The sequence below is a fragment of the Cervus elaphus genome, chromosome 25 (assembly GCF_910594005.1).
Source record: "Cervus elaphus chromosome 25, mCerEla1.1, whole genome shotgun sequence".
NCBI classification, from domain to species: domain Eukaryota; kingdom Metazoa; phylum Chordata; class Mammalia; order Artiodactyla; family Cervidae; genus Cervus; species Cervus elaphus.
In genome coordinates this window covers 71,041,666-71,064,312 of record NC_057839.1, presented here as the reverse complement: position 1 = coordinate 71,064,312, position 22,647 = coordinate 71,041,666, and the positions used below count along the sequence as shown (strand labels likewise).

Genomic DNA, 22,647 nt, shown 5'->3' with positions numbered 1-22,647 from the left:
TCGAGCTCAGCGGGGGGTGGAGGGGGGCAGGCGTGGCCCGAGCGCCGGGCGGGGCGCAGGTGCGGTCAGCGGCAGGAAGGGCCCACTCAGCCCCCGAGTGCCCCCCCCGCGCCACTGGACAGACGTGTGTCCTCTCTCCAGGGCAGGGGGCAGGGATGACAACCCCCCAACTTCCTGTTCCAACGCCCTGCCACCCCGCCAGGTTCTCCCGCGTGTTGCTGGGCCTGGCGGTCAGCTGTTGGAGATGGACGGTCTCTGGAGGGCCACGGGGCACCGGCCCCACTCCCTTGAGGATGTGGGGGCCGGCTCCCTGCTCCAGGGCTCTCGGGGGGCCCAGGCTTTGCCGTGGAGCGGGCCTCACCCATGGGCTCCGGAGCTCACCCTCAGCTGTGGGCAGGGCTGACTGTCAGTCCAAGATGGTCTGGAAGTCCGCGGTCAGGGCGGGGTCGGCCGCCGCCTCCAGGGCGGCCCGTGTGGGCCGCGGGAGCCGCTGGTGCAGCCGCGCTCGGGCTGCAGGGGGGAACTGGACTCAGAGCCCCTCGCGGAGGCCACCAGAGACTGCCGCTCACCGGGGCCAGGCACAGCGCTGAGGCCACGCAGGCGCCCACGCTGGGCCAGACACCCCTGTGCGCTGGCGGGCTAGGGGGTGCGAACCTCAGCAGGGGCAGACACCCCCTCACTCCCGGGGCCACGGGGGCAGCTGGGCAGTGCCCAGGGGGACACAGGTGGGGGGCTGGTGGGCAGACGCCGTGGGAAGAGACCCCGAGAAGGGCAGTGAGAGGCAGCATGACCCGGGTGGGCATGCCCTGGACGAGGCGGGGCTGTGACCCTGGCTCCTGGGGGCTCCTGGACCCACCCACCTGCTCGAAGCGGGTGCCTTGTGGCCGCCCACACCCACCTGTCCGGAGGGCCCCGAGCAGGCGGCTGTAGGTGACGCGGTGGCGAGCCAGCTTGTGCAGGAAGGCGTGGAGACACAGCCACTGCGCGGCTTCAGACGGGAACGGGCCAGAGGCACCCCTGGCCCCCAGCGACACCCCTGGGGACACGGGAGACTGAGGCCCCGCCCGATGCTGTACCGGGGAGACTGGGGGGCCTCCAGGTGGAGAGCATCAGCGCGGTTTTGGGGACAATGCGAGGGGTGGGGCGTAAACTGGCCGTTTCATTTCAGGGGCCGCCCCAATAGGACCCCAGGGAATTCTGACAACTGACACGTTTTCTTCAACTTCTCCAAGAAACCTCCACAGACATACTGACAGGAAGTCTGCGAAACCCAGGACCTCACAGACCGCACAGCCGAAACCTCAGACGCGTCAGTGAAGCCCCAGACGAGGCCGCAGCAGAGCTGAGGGCTGGAGACCCCAAAGCACATGGGGGCCCCTCAGTGGGCTCCTCCCCAACATGAGCAAGGGTGGCCCAGGGCCTCCTGCTGCCCGCTGGCCTGGCTGACCCAGTGCCCAGGGCGCCAGGGCAGGAGGGCTGCCCGCGAGCAGGCAGGGTGCATGGGGCAGCACCCCCAGCCGGTGCCCAGGCACCCAGTCATTCCAGGCCAGAGGCGGAGGACGGGCCGACGGAGGGCCTGAGCTCCGTCTCCCGCCCCATGGGGCATGGGGGGCATGAACCCAGAGTCCCAGCCCCCCGCCGACCCTCAGCCCAGGGCACCCAAGCACCTGCGTTCCTGGCTTTCAGGAGGGCGTAGCCGCGGGACGCGGTGTCGGAGATGACCCGGAGGAAGAACGCGGGGCTGCTCCCGACCGGCTGGCTGAAGGGGAGCTGCAGCACGCAGGCGTGGAACCTGGTGGCGGTGGCCCCATCAGGACACGGCCCCCCGAGCCGCTCGCGTGGGGCTCCCTGGAGACCACGCAGGACAAGCCTGGCTCAGGGTCCCCTCGGCGGGCGGGAAGGGGTCCTGGTCAAGGGTAGATGAGCCCCGGACTCCACGGTCAGCTGCCTGTGCCCCGGCTTGGCTCCTGGAGGGGTGCATGGTCCCAGGGCAGGGAATGTTCCGGAAGCTGGTCTGCTCTGACTGGAGCGGCTTCCCGCTGGCCCCCTTGGGGGGCACCTGAGGGCTGGGGGCCACTGCATGCACTGACCTTTGCTCCCTGACCGCCCCCCACCTACAGCCCTCCCGCTGCACCGACCCCCGCGGACCAGGCCCCCCAGCGGTCCCTGGGGACAGAGCAGCGTCCCGGGATGGTCGGGGACACCAAGAACGCAGAGGCTGCCTCCTCGCAGGGGGAGCGGCATGCCCCCCAGGTCCCGGGCGGCCCCGGGCGAGCGCAGCACTGCGGCTGAGGCCTCACCCCCCACAGGCGCACCTGTAGGCCTGCAGCAGGAATATCTTGTAAACGTTTGTGAAGACCGTCTGGAGGCTGTTCACCTGCGGAAGGGAGAGAAGGAAACGCCGGTGATGCCTCTGGCTGTGTTTCTGATTTTGCTTTACAGCCACGTCATGTGGAGCAGGAGAAAGGACTGCCCTGATGAGAGCCCAGTGGCCTCTCCGGGGTAACCGACCAGGTCCCCGGGGGCCCTCAGAGGCAGTGTGGGCAGGCCCACAGGAAGGGCGAGGGTGGGAGCCTGGCCGGACTACGGCCCAGACCCCACGGCTCCACGGCTGAGGCCACAGAGGCCCCGCCCCGCGGGGACGAGCAGGGGTCAGGCCAGGACAGCGGGCGAGGGCTGTGGGCACACACATGCACACACGGGCACACCCACACGCTCGGTCATACATACACGAGCACACACGTACATGATGACTAATGCTCTTTCACACACAGGCACACGCACACACCCACACGCTCGGTCACACACACACACACACGTACATGATGACTAATGCTCTTTCACACACAGGCACACGCGCACACCCACACGCTCGGTCACACACACACACGTACGTGATGACTAACGCTCTTTCACACACAGGCACACGTGCACATGTGCACACCCACACGCTCGGTCACACACACGCACACGTACATGATGACTAATGCTCTTTCACACACAGGCACACGCACACACCCACACGCTCGGTCACACGTATACAAGCACACACGCACGTGATGACTAATGCCCTTGCACACACGTGCACACCCACATGCTTGGTCACACATACACAAGCACACACGCACATGACTAATGCCCTTGCACACACGCGCACACCCACACGCTCGGTCACACATACACAAGCACACATGTACGTGATGACTAACGCCCTTGCACACACGTGCACACCCACATGCTCGGTCACACATATACAAGCACACACACGTGATGACTAATGCCCTTGCACACATATGCACACCCACACGCTCGGTCACATGTATACAAGCACACACGCACATGATGACTAATGCCCTTGCACACACATGCCCACCCACCGCCCACCTGCAGGTCCAGGAAGAGACCGTGGCACTTGAGCTGCAAGACCGCCAACAGCTTGCGACGCATGTTCCTCCCGGGCCTGAAGCCCTGGGTGAAGGTGAGACTTGCTCTGATGGACGTCCGGGCGTAACTGTGAGACAGGACGGGGTCCCGGGAAGCGCGTGTGTCCACCCTACACTGACCCACACTCGGATGCCCCGCCTCTCAGCTACACTGGCCAGGAAGGCCGCCCGTCCCCTGCACGGTCACAGCGTCACAGGCAGCCAGACACGACGGTGGGCGGGTCATGACTCGCTGGTATGGTCAGTGCATGGACACAAGAGGCGGTGTCGGGACCAGCAGACGGACACACGGAACCACAGATGAAAAGCATCCGCCCCTGCGTCTTCCCAGGGAGTGCCTGGTGAGGGGCCGGGGACAGACCCCAGCTCCCCAGCAGGACGGGGCTACCAGCGCAGGACAGGGTAGCCCCATCTAGCACTGCCCTGAAACTGCTCGTTACTCATAAAGCAGCAGACTCGCCTGCATCCACATCTCTCCTCAGCCCCTCCCTGTCTGTGCATAGCGGGGGCTCACTGCACGCTCTGAGGGCGGGGATGCGGAGAGGGCCACCAGAGGCTGAATTGTGTCCCCAAAGTCACAGGGTGAACCCCGGCCCCCGCGACCGTTCGGGGACAAGGCCTTTGAGATGGTGATTAAGGCAAAATGAGAGCGAAAGGGAGGGGTGTGTAATCCACTGGGACAGGTGCCCCAAGAAGAGACGCTGAGATGCTGAACACAGAGGGCGACCACGTCGGGGTTGGGGGCGCAGACAGATGCATCCACATGCCCCGGCGAGGCCCCAGGAGGGATCGGCCAGGGAGGGACCCGTGACATCGCCAACAGAGCTGACCATGTGCCCTGAAGCCCTGTCCCCGACGGACCAGAGGGAACCCCGAAGCCCAGAGCCCAGTGAGACCTGGGGCTCATGTCCTTCCTCTCCGGGTCACAACCACACGCCTCCCCAGGAACACGCTCACCCCAGAACCCGCCACACAGTTTCCTTTTATAGAAAACGCCCGGAAAACCGCTGCCTCAGAGCGTCGGTGCCCGCCACCCTCTGTGTGGCCTCTGAGCCCCAGGGCCTCGGGCCCCATCGCTCACCTGGAGTGGTCGCCGTGCACCTCCAGGGTGCGGGTGTCCAACAGCAGGCCGCACCAGGGGAACAGGCAGTGGGCTGATAGCTGCAGGGGCGCCGCGCCGCCCAGGGCCCCGGGCTCCACGGGGAAGTTCACCACCGTCTTCCGCAGGTTCACCTGGCAGCCGTACTCGGGTACACCGCGCACCAGCGTCCTGGGGCCGGGCGCCGTGTGAGTGCCGCATGGATGGGATGCACTGGGTGTCTCGGGGGCGCTGGGCAGTGTTGCCCGGCACCCGGAGAGGCAGGCAGGGTGTGGAGGGCGGACTGGGACCGCGGGCCCCCGAGGAAGGCTGGACACAGCCCAAGTCTGGCCTCCAGGCTTCGGGGCGACTGGCTGCTCGTGATCAGGGGCCAGGGTGGCCGGTGGCAGGGGACGGGAGCAGGGGCGGCCCAAGGATCGGCCCTGAAGCGTGAGTGGACGCTGGGACCATACGCCAGGCTCTTGGAGCCCTGGGACCGCACTGCAGGACGCTCCCCGGAGGTTCAGGGACGCCCGGGAGGACCGTGTTCACACGCCTGCAGGACACGCCCAGGAGGTGGGGCAGAGACACACACGGGGGACCTCACCTGAGGAAGTCTCTGGCCCGCGTCAGGTGAGGAGTGACCAGCAGGAAGTCGTCCACCAGGCGCAGAAGCACCCTGGGCACAGAGAGACCCCACGGCGAGGGCAGACCCTGAACACACTGCCGTGCGCCCGCACGCAGCGTCCTCCCGGGGGCGGGCGGACGGTGCGAGGCTTAACGTCTGAATTCAGCCGGACGCAAATAAAGGGACCTTCTCCAGAGAAGCCACCACAGACCAGTGTCCGTAGGATTTGGCTCCGGCCAGGGCGAGCAGGGCCCAGCAATCCGGCTGGGAGCTGATGGGCTCGGTGCTGGCCAGACGCCCCGGCCAGGCTGCAAGCCACGCTCACTCCCTGCTGGAGGCCTACTGAGCACCGCCCCCCAGCCCCGTGCAGCCCCACCTGCACCCAAGACCAGAAACAGGGGGGCCCCAACAAGGTCACGCCCGCCGACACGGGGCAGCGCCCGCCGACACTGGGGCGTAGGCACCGACACGGGGCCGCGCCCGCCGACACTGGGGCGTAGGCACCGACACGGGGCCGCGCCCGCCGACACTGCAGTGTATGCGCCCACACGGGGCCGCGCCCACCGACACGGGGTCGCGCCTGCCGACACTGGTCTGTACCCGCCAACACGGGGGTGCGCCCGCCGACACAGCGCCGGCACGGGGCCGTACCCGTCCTGCTGGACTCCGGGAAAGAGCTTGTTCTCCATGTCCCCGTAGCAGAAGCTGCAGAGCAGAGTGGACAGGATGGAGCCCTGGGGGATCCCCTGACACTGGATGTAGGACCTGGGGGGCAGGAGGTGGTCAGCAGGCGGGCCAGCCATGGCGAGCCTCACCTTCACATCACACATGCACAGACAGGTGTGCACACGCCACTCCCACCTGGGGGAACGCGCATCAACACATTTGTCACACACCCCACGAAGCCCTGCCACACGCGGCAGGACCCTGCTCCACGCGGGGTGGTGGCGCTGGGGAGGTGTCAGGCTCCAGGCCTTTCCCGCAGAGAAGGATCTCCTCCCGCAGTGCCATGTCCACACGTGTGCAGACGTGTGCTCTTGTCAGAATTTGCAGTGGGCACGCGTGCCTCCCCAGGGGTATGTGTTATTTTATATGTTACTGGAACTGCTTTGCCACAAGCATTGTAGTTACTTCAAACGTAATAATAACGAAGGTACATCCTTTAACCAGAAAGTCCCCTGAGCCTGGAGCACATTCACAACCCCTGAGAAGGACCCAGGGTCTAGACTGACCTGTAAGGGCTGTGGCCACGAGCCCGAAGGGCCCTAGACCCCTGCGACCCCCCGGACGCAGAGGGGTCTGACACGGGCGCCACCAGGCCAGGCGTGCATTCACACACGTTCGGAGAATGACCAGGTGGCTTCTGACCACGAGCACGTCCCATACGTGGGGGGGCCATGTGCTGCCGCCCTGGCCCCGGGGCTGTGGCGCCTCCCGGGTGCTGACCGGGCAGGCGGGGCCCAGACTGACCTGCCCCCGATCCTGATGACGTGGTTGCGGACCAGGTGCAGGAAGAGTTCAAAGAGGCTGCCGCCAGGCTCGTTCAGGGAGCAGCTCTGTGGAGGCAGGCGGGCGCTGGGCTGGAGTGGACGCCGCTCTGGGCGGCGCGTGGCCCAGGGGACGGGGCCGCACCCAGAGGGAGGCGGCAGGGAGCCCTGCTGGGGAACCCACTCACACAGGAAGTGAGTCAGCACAGGGGTCAGTCGGAGGCAGGTCTGTGGGGCAAGCCCTCTGCCCTCCTAGAGGAGGCGGACGTGCCTTCTTGTGGCCTCAAGGCCAAAACGGAGGGAGAAGACGGGCAGCAAAGTGCAGAGGGGCCATGGCCGGCGGGGGTGCGGGAGGCCCGGGAGCGGGAGGAGGTGCCCAAAGGCAGGGGCACGGGCGCCCACACCCACCTGCTCGATGACCACAGCGTCCCTCAGCGAGCCAGTCGCCTGCAGATGCTCCACGAGCTGCCTCAGGTACGGCCGGAAGTCCGAGAAGGTGGACACCTGCCGGCCGAGGGCAGGGGTCAGAGCCTGGGGGGCTGGCCATGGCCACTCGGACCAGGGAGGAAATGCCAGGCTGCTGGGGGTGCGGGGAGGTGCGGACCCAGACGGGCTGGGTGGGGTCTTGGTTTTCGGGGTGCATCTGCCTTCCCCCGAGCTCGCCCCAAGGCCAGGATCCACCAAGCAGGAAGACCCTGGGGTTCAGGGCCACTAAGCAGCAATGACTGAGGGCATCCCCGGGGGGCTCGCAGACCAAGGACCCTCACTCAGCACCCCAGGAGCCACGCTGAGCCAAGCACATGGTCCTAGCAGCCGGGGGCTGGGCCTGGGGGCCCCTCGCAGCGGGCACCAGGGAAAGGTGAAGTGAGGCAGGCCAGACGCCACAGTCTGCAACGAACCCTTGAGGGACTCAGGTCACAGTTCCACTGGCAGAGAACCTCCACCCACCCTGGAGGAGAACTCACAATCCCACACGTTACAATTCCTATTCACAAAGTCTGGCGCTTTGTGGAAAAACAGGCCCAGGTGTGACCAAAACCTCTCGCAGGACAGCTCAGACACACGAGAAACCTGCCTGGGGGCCGGGGAGGCGCCAAATTTCTGGAATTTTTAAAATCAGTCAAGATAACACTGCTAACAAAACAGAGGCAAAGCTGAGGGATTTTACCAGAGACGGAACCTGTGAGAAAAACCAGCATGGACTTCTAAACCTGCAAAACAGGCTGTCGAACTTAAGGGTTGGTTAAATGCATTTAAAACTGGAGACAGAAAAGAACAGACAAGTGAACCACAAGACAGGTCTGCAAAAGTCCAGGCTGGAGAAGAGATGGAACACACTAAAGCATCAGCACAAAAATTAGTTCAAAACAGACCCCGGGGACTTCCCTGTGGTCCAGGGGCTAGGACTCCAAGCTCCCAAAGCAGGGCCCGGGTTCAGGCCCTGATCAGGGACCCACATTCCCCACGCTGGAACTAAGACCTGGGGCAGTCTAGTTAATTAATTTAAAAAGCCAGCCCCCGCCCGAATGCGGCGGCTCAAATGGCAGATGTCCTAACGGAGCACTGGGGTCAGGCAGCCAGCAGGCGGGCCGCTCAAGCACAGCACGGTTTCAGCCCAAAACGACAGAGAAGCTGGGTCCATCAGAGTGAAAAACATCTGTTCACAGAGACTCTGCTTCCAAAGGCACAGGCAGGGTAGGCTGAGACAGCACCTAGGACTGCCCCAAGGCTTGTCCCCAGACCGGGGCTCATCCCCTCAGACAGACGACCAAGGAGACAGCCGGCCCCACATGGGGAGACTGGACAGGCGCCCCTCAACTCCCCCAGAGGACGTGCAATCCGGGTGGCTGACAGACGAGGTTCCCAGAGCCGGATCCCCCAGACCCGGTCCCAGCACAGGCCTGTGTGGTCCTACCGGGCGGCCCCCAACACCGCCTGCTGGACCCCCTGAGGCCCGTGGGACTGCACCTGGCACCTCTCCCGCGACATCTCCTAAAATGACACAAGCCCGGAATCCGCCCACAGGAACGAGGGTTTGTCCCCACAGACAGCACATCACAGGGGTGCTGGCAACCGCCTGGATCCACATCCCGGCACCAATCCGCAAAAGCCCACCCGGCAGAAGGCCGGGCGTCGCCTGGTGGCATCAGAGGCTGCCACACTGGGCCCCAGACACCCGAAACCAAACCGAGAGAGAGCTTGCCTGCTTCACATCGCAAGGTTAGAAACAGGTGAGCCTGCCGCCTGGGGGGCCCGGGGTGGGAGTGGGGGTCCCGTGGGAGCTGCCTCACCCGTGTCACACACCCAAGCTCCCTACATCACACACCCTGGACTCACAAACCACGCTCAGCGGTGCCTGTAGCCAGGTCTTCTGTGCGCCCTCTCCGAGGGCTTCCGGGGGAGCCCACCCAAGCCTGCCTCCTCGTACACACGCTGCTCTGAGCGGGGGACAAGCGCTAGCAGCCCCGGTGGCCCCGGGGTCCTCCTCCAGCTCTTCCTGGCCTGAGGCCCCCATTTCTGGGGGGAGGAGCGGCCCCGCCGCCTGCCCCATGACGCACGCGCACGCAGAAGGCAGCGCACCCTCTGAGTCGCAGGCAGGACGCCCTCTTGCCCCGCCCCCCCGGGGCACACACGGTCCTGCTGCGTGGCCGTGGGGACACCTCGGGACACCCGTGTGGCTCTGCTGCCGTCAGGGTCCCCCGCTCTGCACAGCTCACGTGCTGTGGGGCCTAGGGGAGGGGCGGACCCGACGGGAATACCGGCAAGAGCCATCCTCGGGACTCCTCGGTGCTGAGAATGCGCCCCCACCCCGCCGCCCCACGGACCACGCCCCCCGGCACTGCACAGGCCCCATGGGTCTTACGTGTCTCCTGAAGGATTTCCACATGCGCCCGCGCGCAGTCCGGACCACGGCACAGTGGCGCACGCAGTATGCGTTCTCCTGTGGCTGCAGCACATTAGCGATCACCTCTGCCAGCCTGTCCTGGGGGAGGGCGTCGTAGGCCCCCACCACGTCCGCCTATGTGGGAACAGGGGTCCTGAGGACACGTTCACCTCTAACCCTGAGCTTTGGGTCCGGCTAGTCCTGACCTGCCGTCAGCGAATGCTGGGGTGAATCGAACATGAGGGATGGGGAGACCCCCACTCCCCTGAACTCAGCACCCCCAGGACTGGCCTGCATGCCCTCTCTGAGCTGCAGGCTGGTGTCCCGGAGGGCCCAGGGGACGACTAGGGTTAGGCACAGGGGTCTGAGCAGGTGTCTCCTTCCCTGGAGGGGATCCCCGCAGGCAGGAGCCCCTGCAAGGTGGGGTGCACTCCCAGAGTACTCCAAAGGCACAAAGCCTCTGCCCCGGGAGCTGGGGTCCCCCGTCTTCCAGCTCACAGGACAAGCTGTGGGACATGGACGTGACTCCACCAGGGGTGACCCATCCCGGCACACACGGGGCTGAAGGAGGCGGTCACTCCCCACATCGGCTGGGACGGACCCATAGGGTCACCTGCAGGCCCGGTTCTCTCCATGGGGGTGGGAACGGGCGCCCACCTTGACAAAGTAGAGTGGGGGGGCCGGGCCCCGGGCCCTCAGGGGCAGCACAAAGGCCCGCCAGGCCCTGTGGATGTCGTCCATGCCCAGCACCGAGGCCCCCAGGAGGCCAGGCCGCCGCGCTCGCTCGTAGTTCAGTACCGCGAACAGCGTCTTGACCCGGGCGCTGAGATGTTGCACCTGCAGGTCCAGCCCAGAACAGCAGTGTCACCAGAGCGACCACAGCCAAGGGGACCATCCCCAAGGGGACTCGGTGTCGGACAGCCCCAGGGACCGTCCCCAAGGGGATTTGGTGTCGGACAGCCCCAGGGACTGTCCCCAAGGGGACTTGGTGTTGGACAGCCCCAGGGACTGTCCCCAAGGGGACTCGGGGTCAGACAGCCCCCAGGGACGGTCCCCAAAGGGACACCAAAGGTCAGAGAGCCCCAGGGACGGTCCCCAAGGGGACTCGGGGTCAGACAGCCCCCAGGGACCATCCCCAAGGGGACACCAAGGGTCAGACAGCCCCAGGGACCGTCCCCAAGGGGACTCGGGGTCAGACAGCTCCCAGGGACCATCCCCAAGGGGATACCAAGGGTCAGACAGCCCCAGGGACCGTCCCCAAGGGAACTTGGGGTCAGACAGCCCCAGCGATAAGGGGCAGGTCCACTGCTCCATGCTCCCCCCTGCGCACCAGCCCCCCTCAGACCCCAGAACCATACGGCCAAGCTGCCCACACCCACTTGAGACCCCAGGGTCTCCCCATGGACCCATCCTGGGATCACAGACACCGCATATAGAAAAGGTGAGCAGCCACACCCTGGGTCCCTCCCCTCCCCTGGTACCCCCACCCAGCAAGGATGGACGCTGCCTCCTGGGGGACCACCCCCACCGCGGTGAGCAATGCGTCACTGCTTGTGGACAAGCCCCACCAAGAGTGATGGCTTCTCTTTGTCACTAATGGTAGAACCACCCCAATCGCTTCAGGGGGCTCTGGGAGGGGCGGGAGCTGCTGGTGATGCAGGGGGCTGGGGGGAGCAGCAGGGGAACAGTCACAGGGGCCAAGCACGGGGGTGAGGTCCTGTGGGGTCCTGGGGACCCCAGCAGGCTGGTGACAGCCGTCAAGTAGCCTCTCTGCCACGGCAACCAGAGAGCACACTACGCCCCTCTGCCCAGGAGCCGGGGGGCACAGAGGTGTCTCAGAGCCCGGCTGGCACCCCGCAGGACAGGCCTCACTGGGAGCTCCTTCTCTGGACCCCAGAATCCTCTGGCCACACCCCCTGGCTCCCCAGGACCAGACACCTCGGGACTTTGACCACACCCACTGGGCCTGGGTTTAAACGCGCTTTGCCCGGAACAACACGAGCAGCGACCTTCTTGTCTTTGGGTGGCGCCGGGGCGCCCACAACACAGCCCATGTTCACGATGGGCCGCAGCCCGCCGGGCTTGGGGACGAAACGGAGCCTGGACGTCAGCAGAACCGGCCTGGCCTCCTGGTGTTGCCTGACCTCTGCTTCTGACAGTTCTCGAAGCCGCACACAGTCTAAGTGTTGTCTGAAACAGAGGTGCCCATGGGCAGCCAGGGCAGGTCAGCCTGGTGGACGCCCGTGCCCTTGAAGTGGGCAGAGCCCATGACCAGCATGCCTGGTTCCCGGTGGACAAAGCCCAGACCAGGACTGGACAGGACCTTGGGCCAGAGAACGGCTCACTGGGGAGACTCTGGGGTCTGGAGTGAGTGTGGGCAGCTTGGCCATCAAGTGCTTCTGGGGTCTGAAGGAGACTGGTGGGCAGGGACCCCATGTCCTCCACATGAAACAGGCAGGGAGTGCTTGGTGGGGCCCCCGGGAGAAGCAGAATCGTCTCCCTGCAGACCAGCCGGCTCCTGGTCACCCATAAGCTTCAGCCTTTACCCCACAACCATCCACGGGGATGGGCAGGGGTCCTCCCACCTCCTGGCCATTGCGGGGAATATGCTCCCTGAGCTGGTGGCCCCGAAGGAAGCCCGTGGTGGGACCTGAGTGTCCGCCAGGCAGGGACAGGCTGCAGGGGCCCTGCGAGAAGAGCGGTGCTGCCCGCTTCCATTTACATGCCAGGAAATCCTTTAATGAGGTGCCTTCACTCAGACCCACGATAAGGGCCTCCAGAGGTGGATACCACCCCGGCCCACGTGCTCAGGGACCGCTCCTGACCCAGGGCACCTCCCCCTCTCGCGGGACGCCTGGGTAGGCCCGGCTGGTGTCTCAGGCGGCCGCCCCCCCCCACCCTGGCTGGGTCCCCGTCCAGTGACAGCTGCCCAGGCCTTCGCAGAGGACACAGACGGCGGGTGGGGACAGAGCTCGTGGCCGCCGCGCGAGCACTCAGCCCCTGGGCGGCCTGCTTCACGGTGCCCCCAGGCACCGCGTCAGACAGGCGGGTCCGTGAGCGCGGGCGCGGGCATCCCCGCGCCTACCTGACGCCCAGGCGCTGCAGCTGGCTCCAGATGCGCTTCCGGAAGAAGAAGAGCCGGTTCTTCTGGAACGTGGTCTCCGTGACGTAGAAGAAGCCCCTGAGCAGCTCCACCACGTAGGCGCCCATCAGCCAGCACAGGAAGCGGCCGAGGATCGCCTCGCGCCGGCGGTGCTCCGCGGCGGGCACGCAGCGGGCCCCTGGGAGGAGAGACGCCGGCGCTCGCCCTCTGCGGCTGCCACGAGCCTGGACGGCTGCCCACGGCCTCCGAGTCCAGGGCGACTCGGAGCCGGGGGCAGAGGAGAACGCGGGTAACTTGGCCAGGAGCTTCCGCGGGGCACGGGCTAAACAGATGCTAACCGGATCACTGCGCTTTGATAAAAAATGCTTTTAAATGAGGTTCCCCTTTCTTTTTACTTTCTTCTTGTGGCTACTGAAAAATTCTGAATGAGGCATGTAGCCCACGTACCTTCCTGCCGGAGCCCCAGCACTTGTCCCGTATGCATGCAAACTGGGGGAACCGGGGCTGCTCTCCACACGGGGGGCTCAAGGTCGGGGCTGCGTTGCAGTTCAAGGCATCGCCACTGGGCCGCAGGGGCTGGAAATGCCTGGGGTTTTCCCAGGCTTAGCAGGAGGGGCACGCAGAGGCGGCTGCATGCGGAGGAATGCCCGATGCTGCCGGCTCGGGACACACGCCTGCAGGAGTCGAGGGCCCGCCCCGCCGTCCCCTGGGGTTTAGCTCTCTGCACTTGGAAACCCCTCGGGCAGTGGAGCACGGCGGCCACAGGGGCCTCAGAGCAGACGGAGCCCGGGCCTCACCGCCGGCAACCGGCTCAGAGGACAAGGAAGGGGGCCCGGAGGCGGGTCCGGGGTAGGACGGTTAATAGCCAGCGAAGGAGAGAGAAGGGGGCGGAGCCACATCCACACTGAGTACATCCACAGGAGTAGGGAGAGCAACGTCTAATGTGAGACACGGCTGGGTGGGCGGGGAAACAGTTCAACTGTGATGCGATCCCAACAGGCGAGACCTTTATACGGTTGGAAGGAAACCACCCGGAGGGCAATGGAGAACACAAATCTAATTCTAGATGCGACACCCACTCACACATCGGAAAGTGCAGGTCAAGAAACGGAATAAGGACACGGGAAAAGTGGGCAAATTGGGAAGATGAGAAAGATGCACCCAGACGGGCGATCAGCACAGAAAAGTGTAAGTCAGTCACTCCAGGAAAGCGGTAAAGAGCGGCAGACGGGGTCGGAAAGAATCGTAAAACGTTGGCTCAGTGCTGCGACAGGACACCTACACTGTGCATCCTCACAAGATGGGAAGATGCTGAAGTTAAAAACTAGATCGCGAAAAACAAGGGGTAAATACTGACTAGTGGGGAGGCAGGGAAACAGACTTTAAGGTAAAAAGGGCCACTAGACACTCATGAGGAAAGTCGACTCATGAGTCAACACCAGGGGGCCAAACCTGGCTCTCACAGAGGCTCTGTCTCCTATAAGTCGGGGTCTCAGGAGTTTAGGGGTCAGACCCGGGGGTGTACGGAAGGGGCTGGCCTGTTGCTCCTGCCTCTGCCCTGCGCACATGCTGGGCGGCAGCTGCATGGGAGGAGCCCCAACATCAAACCCAGACCGCCACGTGGGGAGGGACGCTGAAGGCTCAGTTTCACAGAAAGTCCCACCGCACCCCAGCGGCTGCCCACTGTCCTGGGGCCCAGCCGGCGGCCGGCTCTCCCCTCTGTGCCCACCCAGCCCGGCGCCTCGGTCAAGGACACAGTCCTTTCTCTCTGGCCATCAGTGGCCCTGGCCTGGTGGACGCACGATAAAACTCACTGGGTCTGCAGACGGCTGACCACAGCCGGCTGGGGAACCCCGAGCCTTACCTCCCGACCCCGGGCATGGGGGTTCTCGGCCCAGCCCCCACTTCTATCAGGGAGCAGAGTTCAAGGCGGTTAACTTGAGGTCAGAGAGGGACGATGAACCACCGCAGCCACGCCCACTGGGGCTCCAGGTGCCCCGCCTGCAGGTGCGGCCCTGCCCTCCTCGAGTCCCCAGCTTCCACTTCCCCTTCCCAGGCCCAGAACCTCCATCAAGTCCGGTATTCACGCAGACTGGGTGGGAGACGGGGTCAGAGGCCGAGAACGCGGATGGGGAGCTACCGAGAAGACCCCGCCCCCTCCCCTGGTGCGGGAAAGCCCTGGGGGCCTCACCTGGGCTCGCGCGCAGCCAGGCGCAGTCCTGCACCTTCATCTTCCACGTGAGCTCCTGCTGCGAGAGCCTGCCGTGCTTTCCCAGGGCGAGGAGCTTCTTCACGTTCCGCAGGAAGCGTCGCTCGTTGTGCTGGGAGCCCCAGAGGCCGGCAGGCACCAGGCGGCGAAGACAGGCCCGCAGGAGGCCATACACCTGCCAGGTACTGCTGTGCTGGCGGAGCAGCCGGACCAGGCGCCCCGAGCGCGCCTCGCCCGCGGGCGCAGCCGCCGGCGTCTCCGCGGGGCGGCCGCCCGCACCCCGGGGGTTCTGATGGCCTGGCCCCGCCGGGGGCGCAGAGGCGGGCAGCGGGCAGTGCGCCCTGAGCAGCGCACCGTAGGGGCACCGGGCGTGGTTCCCAAGCAGCTTCCGGAACAGGGGCCGCATCTGCCAGTAGCGCGCGGGCAGGCGGCGCGGCCGGCGGGGGGCCCCTGGCGGCCCGGGCTTCGAGTCCAGAAAGATGGTCTCCACGAGTGTCCGCGCCCCGGCCAGGCTGGGCGGCAGGGAGCAGAGCAGGAAGGAGCGGCGTAGCTGTTCGCCACCGCCGGAGCAGTAGAGGAACCGCTTGGTCTCAGCGCATGCTCCGGCACCCGGCTCGCCCTCCGGGGGTGACAGCCGCCAGGACGCGGAACCGACACCCCGCTCGCCGCCCGGGAAGGGGCGGCAGGGCCCGGGCACGTCGCCCTCCCGAGACTCGGCTTCCGCAGCGTCTCGGTTAGGTGTCACCACGCGTTGCGGGCCGTAGCCCGCCTGCCCTTCGAGATCCCGCCCGGGCTCCAGGCCGCGCCTGGGCCTCTTGGCTGGAGGCAGTCGTCCCTGCGCGCTTCCCCGACGCCGCCTCGTGCCCTGGGCCCGCGCCTCCAGGAGTCGCCCGGCCTCCCCGTGGCAGCCTTTCGACGAGGCCGGGCGCGGGAGTCCGAGGCTCGCCCGGGTCCCGCCCACTCGCCGCGTGGGCCGAGGCGCGGCGGCGGCGCGGAGGTCGTAGAGCGGCGGCCCACACACCTGGTAGGCGCAGGTCGGGGGCACCAGCAGGTAGAGCGCGCAGCGCGAGAGCAGGTGGGTGAGCACGTCGTCGCCCACGCGGCGCAGCAGCAGCCCCCAGGCGCCGCTGCCGCGCAGCGTGTCGGTCACCGTGTTGGGCAGGTAGCTGCGCACGCTGGTCGTGAAGGCCACGGGCGGCCCGCCGCGGGCCCCGGCCAGCAGCGTGAAGCCGAAGGCCAGCACGTTCCTCGCGCCGCGCTCGCAGAGCCTCTGCACGACTCTGGCCACCAGCTCCTTCAGGCAGGACACCTGCGGGGGACAATCCGTGAGTCACGGGGGACACGGGGACGTCTTCCCCCACCCCCTCCGCCATCACCCCGCCGGGCCCGCCCAGGCTTCCCGGGGACGGCCCACCTGGCGGAAGGACGGGGCTGCAGGGGGCGGCTGCGCGTCCCAGGGCACGCACACCAAGCACTGAGCTACCAGCGCGCGGAAGGCCGCCGGGTCCCCGCGCCGCACAAGCCGGCAGCCCTGGGGTCGCAGGCGCCGTACGAAGGCGGCCAGGGGCAACACCTGCCGGTAGTTGGCCCGCAGAAGGGCGCGCACGGCCCGGCACCTGGGCGCGCGCGGCATCGCGCGGAGGAGCAGGGGTCCCGGCGGAGGAAGGGGCGGGGCCGGGAGGAGGAAGGGGCGGGGTCGCCGAGGCCCGCAGCCCCGCCTCCTGCGCGCCCTCAGGGCCGCGGAGGTGGCCCCGGTGTCTGTGCCCAGGTACGACGAGGACCCGGCCCCTCCGCGCGGCTGCTCCCGGGCGGTCTCCCCAGCCCTGCGCCGCCAGCCCTCCCAGGGCGCAGGGGTCGCGCGAGGGGTGGCACAGTGGAAAGGCTCTGTGGTACCGAGAGAGGGGACCAGAACGCGGGGTCCCTGGGAGGCCTGGTGCGTTCGGCGTCCGCGGGGAGTAGGTTCTTCGGGTTAGTTGCTTTAACACGCGGGCCGTGACCGTGCAGTGAGGGATGCTCTGGGGTCCAGAAGGGGCTCATGGCAGCGAATGCGTAACTTTGTACGAAGAAGAGAATGGACCACCGCCCCTGCCTGGCGGGCCTGGGGAAACCGAGGGGGCGCAGGTGCATCTTCGACCATCCCGCGAGGGAGTTCATGGAGCCTTCCCTGGCGCGGGCGGCGGTCAACGGGCGGTGGGCAGCGGTCAACGGGCGGTGGGCAGCGGTCAACGGGCGGTGGGCAGAGGTCAACGGGCGGTGGGCAGCGGTCAACGGGCAGCAGCAGCACTTGGTTTGTAGGCTTGGTTTCCTTGGCTCCAGGAGGCTCCAGGCTCCTTTCTCTTTGCGGGTTCTTTCGTGGTCCTCACCATAAACGGAAATCCTCCGACCAGTTCTCTGTTAATCGCCCATCCCCTGGGTAGGGCAAAGGAAGGGGAGACGTGGAGCGCCGGGTTCCCTGGGGCACCACCCGCGGGCTGTTGGCACCCATCCGTGGCCCGCTTTACACCCAGAGCCGCCCTGCCCTCTACAAGCACCACGAGAATGGGTCAAGGGCCGGCCCAGAGACTCATGGCCCCAGGAGGAGCAGGGCCTCACCTTCCAGCCCAGCCACAGAGACCCTCCCAGGCCCAGGGCATGGTTCAGAGCAGTCACCCTAATGACGTCTTGCAGGATGTTCGAGGAGAAACAGGAAGCTTCTGGGTCTTGGGGGGTTTGCACAAATGATACACCTGAGTTCCGCAAACAGTGAATGGCTGAACAAATGGTTAATATTTCATAATGTTACGAGACTTGGTCAGAAATTACTTTTCTTCGTGGCCATAGCATTTAAAGAGGCCTCCGCTCTCCCTCCGTCACTGGCAATGTTTCATGTCCATCCCGCTTGCTCTGGTCTGCCCCGCTGGTAACCCTTGGGACCATGGGTGGCTCTCCTGGAAGTTCACAGTGTGAGCACTGTGAGGTCTCAAGCTGGCTCGTTTCTGCCAGTGGGGAACTGAGCGTAGCCTTGGGAAGTGTGTTCTTCTCCAGCGACTAGAAACCAGCATGGAAAATAGTTTAAAAAGGAGGAGAAGCAAGCTGTGATTAATACCATGCTAGGTGAGCCACAAGGGAAGCCTTTGAGACTTTTCTAGCGTGAGTGGAAATCGTTTGTCTCTTGAACACGGTGTCCACTGCCACATGGACGGCTACTCTGTCTCCGCAGAGCTGACAGTGGTGTTAGTCACCACGTCGTAAAACACGAAGGTGTTTCAGAAAAAAATTCATATTTTTGGTTTATGATGAAATACAAGAAAATCTGATTCCAGAACTTCCAGAAGGCAGTGGATGGGTGTCACACTTCACACCTGGACGTTTCTAAACGGAATTCTGTAGTTCAGTCACTAAATCGTGTCCAACTCTTTGCAACTCCATGAACTGTGGCATGCCAGGTTTCCTTGTTCTTCACTGCCTCCCAGACTTTGCTCAAACTCATCTCCGTTGAATTGGAGAAGCCATCCAACCATCTTGTTCTCTGCTGCCCTTTTCTCCTCCTACCCTCAATCTTTCCCGGCATCAGGGTCTTTTCCAATAAGTTAACTCTTTGCCAGTATTGAAGCTTCAGCGTCAGTCTTTCCAGTGAATATTCACAGTTGATTTCCTTAAGGATTAACTGGTTTGATCTCCTTGCAGGCCAGGGCACTCTCAAGAGTCTTCTCCAACACCACAGTTCAAAAGTGTCAATTCTTCAGCAGTCAGCCTATTTTATGGTCCAACTCTCACATCCGTACATGACAAGTGGAAAAATCACAGTTTGTTGACAAAGTGATGTCTCTGCTTTTTTTTTTTTTTTTGGTTGTCTCTGCTTTTTAACATGCTGTCTAGGTTGGTCATAGCTTTCTTGCCAAGGAGCAAGTGACTTTTAACTTCATGGCTGCAGTCACCATCCTCAGTGATTTTGGAGCCCAAGAAAATAAAATCTGTCACTGCTTCTACTTTTTCCCTTTCTATTTGCCATGAAGTGATGGGACCGGATGCCATGATCTTAATTTCTTTAATTCTGAGTTTCAAGTCAGCTTTTTCACTCTCCTCTTACACCTTCATCAAGAGGCTCTTTAGTTTCTGTTCACTTTCTGCCATAAGGGTGGTGTCATCTGCATATGTGAGGTTGTTGATATTTCTCCTGGCAATCTTGATTCCAGGTTGTGATTCATCCAGTCCGGCATTTCACATGATGTACTCTGCGTAGAAGTTAAATAAACAGAATGACAATATGCATCCTTGTCATACTCCTTTCCCAATTTGGAACCAGTTGTTGTTCCATGTTGGGGTCTAACTGTTGCTTCTTGACCTGCATACAGGTTTCTCAGGAGACAGGTAAGGTGGTCTGGTATTCCTGTCTCTTTAAGAATTTTCCAGTTTGTTGTGATCCACACAAAGGCTTTAATGTAGTCAATGAAGCAGATGTTTTTCTGGAACTCCTTTGCTTTCTTCATGATCTAGTGGATGTTGGACGTTTCACCTCTGGTTCCTCTGTGGATTCTATGCTGGGAGACAAATACTGATGTGTCATTTGTCTCCGAAGGGGCAAGCAGAGACCCCCCACCCACCGCCAAGTGCAAAGCTTACAGAAGCATGTGCAGTGGTTGGACACTGGGGATCCCATGGGGAGCTGGCAGGGCGTCTGCAGGGCTGGCCGTGGACCATCACCCCTAGTCTGCGGGGAGCTGCCGCAAATGGTACAGAGGGTGGAGCCGGGCAGAGGGAGGATCCCAGAGACTCTGACTCCCTGGGAGCGTGGCCGGAGGCCTGGCTGGGGGTTTAGATGATGAGGCCGATGGTTCTCGAGCAGGCTGTCCTTCACGAGCAGCAGGTTCCATCCTGTGTTCACTGCCACTGGCCTCGGAGGCACTGCAACCCCGAGGGCACGGGCGGCCAGCTCTGGAGGGCAGCCTGGGGGTGGCAGGGAGTGGGGCGGGCCACAGTGGCATGCCGGCACTGGCCTGTGCCCTCCGGGGAGCACGCCTGGTGCATGGTAGCTGCCCCCCACCCAGGCGCCCTCAGATCTGTGGCCGCAGTGTGGGGCGGCCCAGGCTGCGACCAGGACCCAGACGGGTCTCAGTGGAGAGAGAGGGTGAGATGGCCCTCGGGCCCTGCCCCCGCCCTCAAGCTCCCTGAGTCCAGCCTCTGCCGCTGAGGTACCATTTCCCTCCCGGACCCTGATGAGGACCCTCTAATTCACTCAGGGTCCACCTCACCCAGGGTCATCCCGCTGCCTCAGGTCACAGCCTAGAAAGGGGCAGCCTCTGCCCATGAGACTCAGTGCAGCGGAGAGCATGCAGCTCTGCCCGGGGTCAGTGTCCGCGTGGCACAGGCCGGGACCGGGACCCTGCCTGGTGGAGCGTGTGGCTGGAGGGCGATGTCATTTTGTCCCCCGTGTGGACTCGCGTGACCAGCCCCGCCCTCGGATACTGAAATGTCCCAGCACCGCCCGTGCATCGGTCGTGTGATCTCGGAGCAGCGTGCTGGGCCGGGCTGGCAGCTGATCCAACCGCTGGCCCAGGGGTGGGTGTTGGGGCTTTCCCCGCTCTGGAGCCGTTGCCAGCTCAGCTCTGTGAGGGGCTGCATCAGTGTTGGATGTCATGTGTATAACCGCATGGCTTCTCGTTGCTCAGGACGGACGCCCAGGGTCCTGGTCACCCCATGAGCTTACGTCTCCTTGCCTGTCTTGCATCTCGACCAGATGTGTGAGAGTCCCCGCCCGCGCTGGGTGCTGTCGCTGCTGTTCACTGCAGGGGCTCAGGTGGGTGGAGAAGGATAGACAGTCCCTGGGGGCCTGGAAACGCCTGGGAAGGGTGCTGGTGTGAGAGCAGGGCTGCCTGTGGGCGGAGAACAGAAGGCACATGATGCCCAGGGCACTGCCCTGCGTGCGGATTGGGGCACTGCTTCAGGGAAGGCATTCAGGACCTCTTCCCCGGGGCAGCAGAGGGCGGAGGGGCCTGACCTGCTCTCCGCAGGGAGGGACAGCCCAGGGGCCCTGGGAAGGATGGAGCAGAGGACACGGGCCAGTCCTGGCGCGGGGACCCCCAGGAGGAGGGCTGCCCTGGGGAGCTCCACTTGGGCCCGGCACCCAGGCTCTCTGAGGCCGGGGGACCCATTGTCCCCACCTGGGGACTCAGAGCAGCCTGTTTTAGCATCCCCTCACCCGGGTTCCTGGATCAGGGGCCTGGCAGCTCTGTGGGAGCTGAGGGTGTTTCCCGCCCCTGTTTTTTGGGGGTTTTTCCTGTCTCGGGTTTACTAAGAAGGTTGTTTAATTCTCAGAGGGGAAGATAGTTTACAGAAAGAGCAGTCTTTGTTTACACGGGGCTTCACGATTCACACAGCACTCCCGCACGCTGGCTCCGGCCAGCCCTGGAGGAGGTGGCAGGCACAGGGGTGCTGGCTTCCTGAAACCCCCTGATAACTAGGGGCAGAGCTGGGACAGTGTCCCACACTCACCTGGCTGGTGCTGGGAGATGCCAGGAGAAAAGGCAGCGAATTGGGGGCATGGAGGAGCTTTCCCGGGGTTCAGCTGGTAAAGAACCCACCTGCCAATGCAGGAGATAAAAGATGCGGGTTTGATCCCAGGGTCGGGAAGATTCCCTGGAGAAGGAGATGGCAACGGCTCCAGCATTCTTGCCTGGAGAATTCCATGGACAGAGGAGCCTGGCGGGCTGCAGTCCACAGGGTCGCAAAGCGTCGGACACGACTGAGCACACAAGCACTTCACTTCACTTTGGTGGGGAGCGGGGTCATGGGGGCAGCCCCAGGGAGAACCCTCATCTCCTCCCAGCTCCTCAGAGCACGAGGCCTTTGATCTGCCCGCCGAGGCGGCAGGCCAGCCAGCTTACCACTTCCACACCTTTGTGTACTTTCTCTTGGACCTTAAACCGCCTCATGAAAACCAATAAAGAGTGCTTAAGACTGAAAATCCCTCTGAACGGGGCACTGTGTCCCCGCACTTTGGCAGACATGGCTCGGCTCCTGCTGTGCACACACCCCTGGCTTTCTGCACCCTTGAAAGTTATTTGATGAAATTTAAGAAGGCGCTGAGATAAAATTACCTACCCTGGGGCTGAGCGGTGGAATTTACTTACAGAATTAAGCGCTCCAGGCCCAGCCACGACCCAGCTCCCTGGCAGGCATGGCTCCGGGTTGGGGCAGGGACACTCTGGGAAGCCCTTCAGAGGAGGGGTCCTCACCAGGGTCACCAAGAAGCCAGGCCAGGCAAGTTCTGAGCTTGAGGGCTGCTCTGTCCTGGGACGGAAGCGAAGGGGGAGTGGGGAGAACCCAGGTCCAAGCTCCACTGAGAGGAGGCGTGAAACAGGTCGTCCCCACGGACACGCTCGGTCCCGGTGGGGACACATGACACTGCAGCCCCCTCTGGGCCCCAGCTGCGCTCAGAGAAGCCCAGGTGAAAGCCTGGCACCCCCCAGAGCCGCCTTCTGCTCCTAGAACCAGGTCCAGCTGCAGCACCCACTTCAGTCACTCAGTCATGTCCGGCTCTGTGCAACCCCATGGACTGCAGCACACCAGGCCTCCCTGTCCTTCACCATCTCCCGGAGTTCACTCAAACTCATGTTCATCGAGTCGGTGATGCCATCCAACCATCTCATCCTCTGTCGTCCCCTTCTCCTCCTGCCCCCAATCCCTCCCAGCATCAGGGTCTTTTTAAATGAGTCAGTTCTTCTCATCAGGTGGCCAAAGTAGTGGAGCTTCATCTTCGGCATCTGTCCTTCCAATGAATATTCAGGATTGATTTCCTTCAGGATGGACTGCTTTGATCTTCTTGAGTCCAAGGGA

The 22,647-nt window shown here is 63.9% G+C and overlaps 1 protein-coding gene across 3 annotated transcripts; it reads right to left on the bottom strand.

Annotated features, from left to right (window-relative positions):
- Nucleotides 1-369: 369 nt before the first annotated feature.
- Nucleotides 370-16,475, bottom strand: TERT (telomerase reverse transcriptase). 3 transcript variants are annotated; one of them, XM_043887334.1, is made up of 16 exons: nucleotides 16,247-16,475; nucleotides 14,815-16,141; nucleotides 12,606-12,801; nucleotides 11,530-11,710; nucleotides 10,178-10,357; nucleotides 9,500-9,655; nucleotides 7,045-7,140; nucleotides 6,620-6,705; nucleotides 5,801-5,914; nucleotides 5,129-5,200; nucleotides 4,525-4,713; nucleotides 3,385-3,511; nucleotides 2,316-2,377; nucleotides 1,668-1,792; nucleotides 899-1,036; nucleotides 370-510 (listed from the first exon to the last, which is right to left on the bottom strand). In XM_043887334.1, exons 1-16 carry the CDS (start codon nucleotides 16,463-16,465, stop codon nucleotides 407-409), a joined length of 3,372 nt encoding a protein of 1,123 aa, XP_043743269.1. In that variant the 5' UTR covers nucleotides 16,466-16,475; the 3' UTR covers nucleotides 370-406. The 3 variants fall into 3 exon arrangements, with proteins under 3 accessions (XP_043743269.1, XP_043743267.1, XP_043743270.1); XM_043887332.1 differs by having other exon boundaries at nucleotides 370-1,036; XM_043887335.1 differs by lacking the exons at nucleotides 370-510; nucleotides 899-1,036; nucleotides 1,668-1,792 and adding an exon at nucleotides 1,794-1,967.
- Between the last annotated feature and the right edge of the window lie 6,172 nt (nucleotides 16,476-22,647).

Excerpts from the sequence above, each read along its gene's own strand:
- TERT (XM_043887332.1), bottom strand. The coding sequence starts at position 16,465 with ATGCCGCGCGCGCCCAGGTGCCGGGCCGTGCGCGCCCTTCTGCGGGCC. Across the intron at positions 3,512-4,524 it reads GTGCACGGCGACCACTCCAG|TTACGCCCGGACGTCCATCA; the intron begins GTGAGCGATGGG and ends CCTGTCTCACAG. Across the intron at positions 2,378-3,384 it reads GTCTCTTCCTGGACCTGCAG|GTGAACAGCCTCCAGACGGT; the intron begins GTGGGCGGTGGG and ends TCCCTTCCGCAG.